General features: G+C 42.3%; 1 protein-coding gene across 1 annotated transcript; it reads right to left on the bottom strand.

The window, feature by feature from the left end:
- Nucleotides 1-281: 281 nt before the first annotated feature.
- Nucleotides 282-2,538, bottom strand: LOC141809872 (tryptase-2-like). The gene is made up of 5 exons (XM_074697099.1): nucleotides 2,432-2,538; nucleotides 1,999-2,170; nucleotides 1,545-1,816; nucleotides 728-867; nucleotides 282-537 (listed from the first exon to the last, which is right to left on the bottom strand). Exons 1-5 carry the CDS (start codon nucleotides 2,526-2,528, stop codon nucleotides 358-360), a joined length of 861 nt encoding a protein of 286 aa, XP_074553200.1. The 5' UTR covers nucleotides 2,529-2,538; the 3' UTR covers nucleotides 282-357.
- Nucleotides 2,539-2,812: the final 274 nt, after the last annotated feature.

Here is a 2,812-nt window from a genome sequence, read left to right as displayed (position 1 = left end):
GCAGTGTTATTTCACACTAGCCTGGTTTCTGTGTGTATTTTCCGTTTTACTTTAAAGCATTCATTGACTGTTTATGTTTATAAATGTAAAGATTTGTTCGTTAGATTTTAATGTTGTTGTTTTTTTATTTGAATTAACCTTTAAGTTTATTTTCAGAGGTGATGCAGCAGAAGAACCTCTCAAATGTGCTGATATGTTCCTAAACAAATAAAATGTGATAAAGAAATGTGAGTGGTGAAATTGGTGGGAAAAAAACACACACAAATAATGATGCTTCAAAGCTTTAATGCAAAGATGATGCTGAATAAACCTGAGCGGTGGGGAGTGAGCGTTAAATTATCAACTGCTCAGGAAGGTTTAGACTTCAGCAGAAGCTTCCTTGTCCTGGTTGATGTAGCCGTTGATGTAACCCACGTAGCTGGAAACACGGGTGTAGACGCCAGGGCGGTTGGGGACACCACAACTCCCGTAGCTCATGATGCCCACCTGGACGAAGCCACGAGCTGTGCGACACACCAGCGGGCCGCCGTAGTCCCCCTAAAGAACAAAACACAAGAAAGCAGCCAATGAACTTCCAAGAATCTAGATCTGGAAATTAGGCAAGGGTGGAAAACCAAAGTCTGAGGTGGGGAGAGCACATTCAAGGCTGGGAGAGCAGCAGCAAAGAAGAAGTGAGGATTCATATGGCAAAGGTAAACTGAATACTGAAGGAATAAAGGACACTCACATTGCAGGCGTCCTTCCCTCCTGCCAGGTCTCCTGCACACAGCTGTTTGTCAGTCAGATGAGGATACTTCTCCTTACACACGTCCTGAGGGATGATGGAGACTCTCAGCTGCTGAAGGGTTTCTGGAGCAGGAAGTGGAACTGTGAAGGCAAACAAAATACATCTTGAATATCTTAAAAATCAGCACATTTTCACTTAAAAGGCAACTTTTACTTTGCTACTTTTACAGAAACCCAGGCAGGAATTTTGTACCCAATAAGTATTGATAGGTACTCATTATTGAATACTTATAAAGTATTAAATAGGATCCCACCTCTTTAGATGGTCAAATAATGTGACTTTTTAAACTGAAAGCACAAATATCCATAACTTTAGACCCTTCAGTGGTGTCTCAGACCGCCACTAGGGGGCGACTTAATTGGAGCACAGTGAACAATTCCTTTCATAGTTTGCAGTCTCATTTTACTAGCCAAGTAGAAATGTGACTCCCTCTATTTGAAAAAAAAGATCATTTCTTGCAAGAAAAATAACCAAGATCTGCCAAATGCCTTGAAATTGATGATTCAAAAGTTCACCAAAGATCACATTAAAGTAACACAATTTAAAGTAACCACAAACAAGAAATGTAAAGATCCCCCTCCTGGCCCAGTTGTTGAAAAACAAGCACCAAGGAGGTAAAAGCGCAGTGGCGTAGAAAACAAGGGGACCCTCATAAGTGGTGAGAACATGCTGTATGTGCCTTTTTTTCCCACACACCACTGTATTTAAGATAACTCTTTAGTTTAGTGTCACTCCTCTCTTAGCATCGTGAACTCACCACCATTCCCGATGTTCCCCCAGCCGATGATCCAGCACTCAGAGGACGAATCAAAAGTGTCGCTGGGCATTGGCAGCGCCACTGGAGTGACTGTCGAACTGATTTTTTTCTTCAGCTTCAGCAGGGCCAGGTCGTTCACAGAGCCTTCACCCATCTCTCTGAACTCTTGGTGACACATGTAGGAATTGAGGCCCATGAAGCGAGCGGATGATTTCCGCAGTTGATATGAGCCGACCCAGACCATGGACCGAGTCACTGAAGGCCTCAGCTCACTGGAAACCAACACAGACAGGTTAGATGTGGTGGCTCTCAAGTGCAAACCACAGAGAGGAATCAAGAAACACATCAACAGATCAGAAAAAACACACACTAAAAGAAAACACTCCAAAATTAACATGTATCAGAAAAGGTGAGGATCTGGTTTTTGCTCTGCTGTCATAGAAAACTCTTTTACCTCTTCCAGCAGTTAGCAGCACTGAGCACCCATTGGTTGTTGAGGATGGTGCCGCCACAACGCCATTTTTTGGTCCCGTCAGTGATGTTGAGGTGAACCATCCACGGCCAGAGGTTCCTTGGAGCATCCTGCCCCCCGATGATGGAGCTCTTCACCTCAGACCCAAGTGCACCTGAACAAGAGATGAATAAGCCAAACAAATTAAATCAGAGGCAGAGCAGTCAGAAAGTTTGGATTTGACTGATACTTCAATTTCATATATTTCATATTAGAGTAACTGAAATTTTCTTGGCTTTCCATCATTTTGATTCCTCAGTATTATACTTTAAGAATACCCGTGAAAGCAGTTAATCAGTTAATGCTTACATCTTTTAAAGTATCTCGACAAATTAAACTCAGATGAAAAGCAGAGAATACAGTTTGTGTTTCTCACCTCCACAGCTGAGGATCAGCACCAGCGCAGTGAGGAGTTTGCAGAAAGCCATCACGGCTGAGGCAGAGTGCAGCTCTGCTACAGGCTGCAGCTTCATATAAAGCTGAGGCTTATCAGAATCATCAGTCCTCCCTTTCTGTTCAGCATATGTCAAAAATCTGAGGTGTGGTTTAAAGACGCTGATACTTTGCATGAGTATTTAGAATTTTTAAAGCTTATCTGGATGTTTTCTCTTTTGAACTTCTTGTGCATCTTAAAAACAAAAATTCATGGGAGATTACAGGTAGATAATGCTTTGTAGGCATCCTGTCTCTTGTCATTATTTGTACCTGCCCCAGAAAACTGTATGATATTTTCAGATATGCTGCAAGGCAGAATATC

This window comes from Halichoeres trimaculatus, unplaced genomic scaffold (assembly GCF_033239565.1).
Source record: "Halichoeres trimaculatus isolate MK-OKI-2021-1 unplaced genomic scaffold, fHalTri1.1 fHalTri1_scaffold_20, whole genome shotgun sequence".
NCBI classification, from domain to species: domain Eukaryota; kingdom Metazoa; phylum Chordata; class Actinopteri; order Labriformes; family Labridae; genus Halichoeres; species Halichoeres trimaculatus.
Note: the sequence above shows the minus strand (reverse complement) of the source record. Positions and strands in the feature narration are given on the sequence as shown.

Coding starts and splice junctions, on each gene's coding strand:
- LOC141809872 (XM_074697099.1), bottom strand. CDS start 2,528: ATGAAGCTGCAGCCTGTAGCAGAGCTGCACTCTGCCTCAGCCGTGATG. Junction 2,171..2,431: donor GCTGATCCTCAGCTGTGGAG/GTGAGAAACACA, acceptor TCTCTTGTTCAG/GTGCACTTGGGTCTGAGGTG. Junction 1,817..1,998: donor GCTGCTAACTGCTGGAAGAG/GTAAAAGAGTTT, acceptor GTTGGTTTCCAG/TGAGCTGAGGCCTTCAGTGA.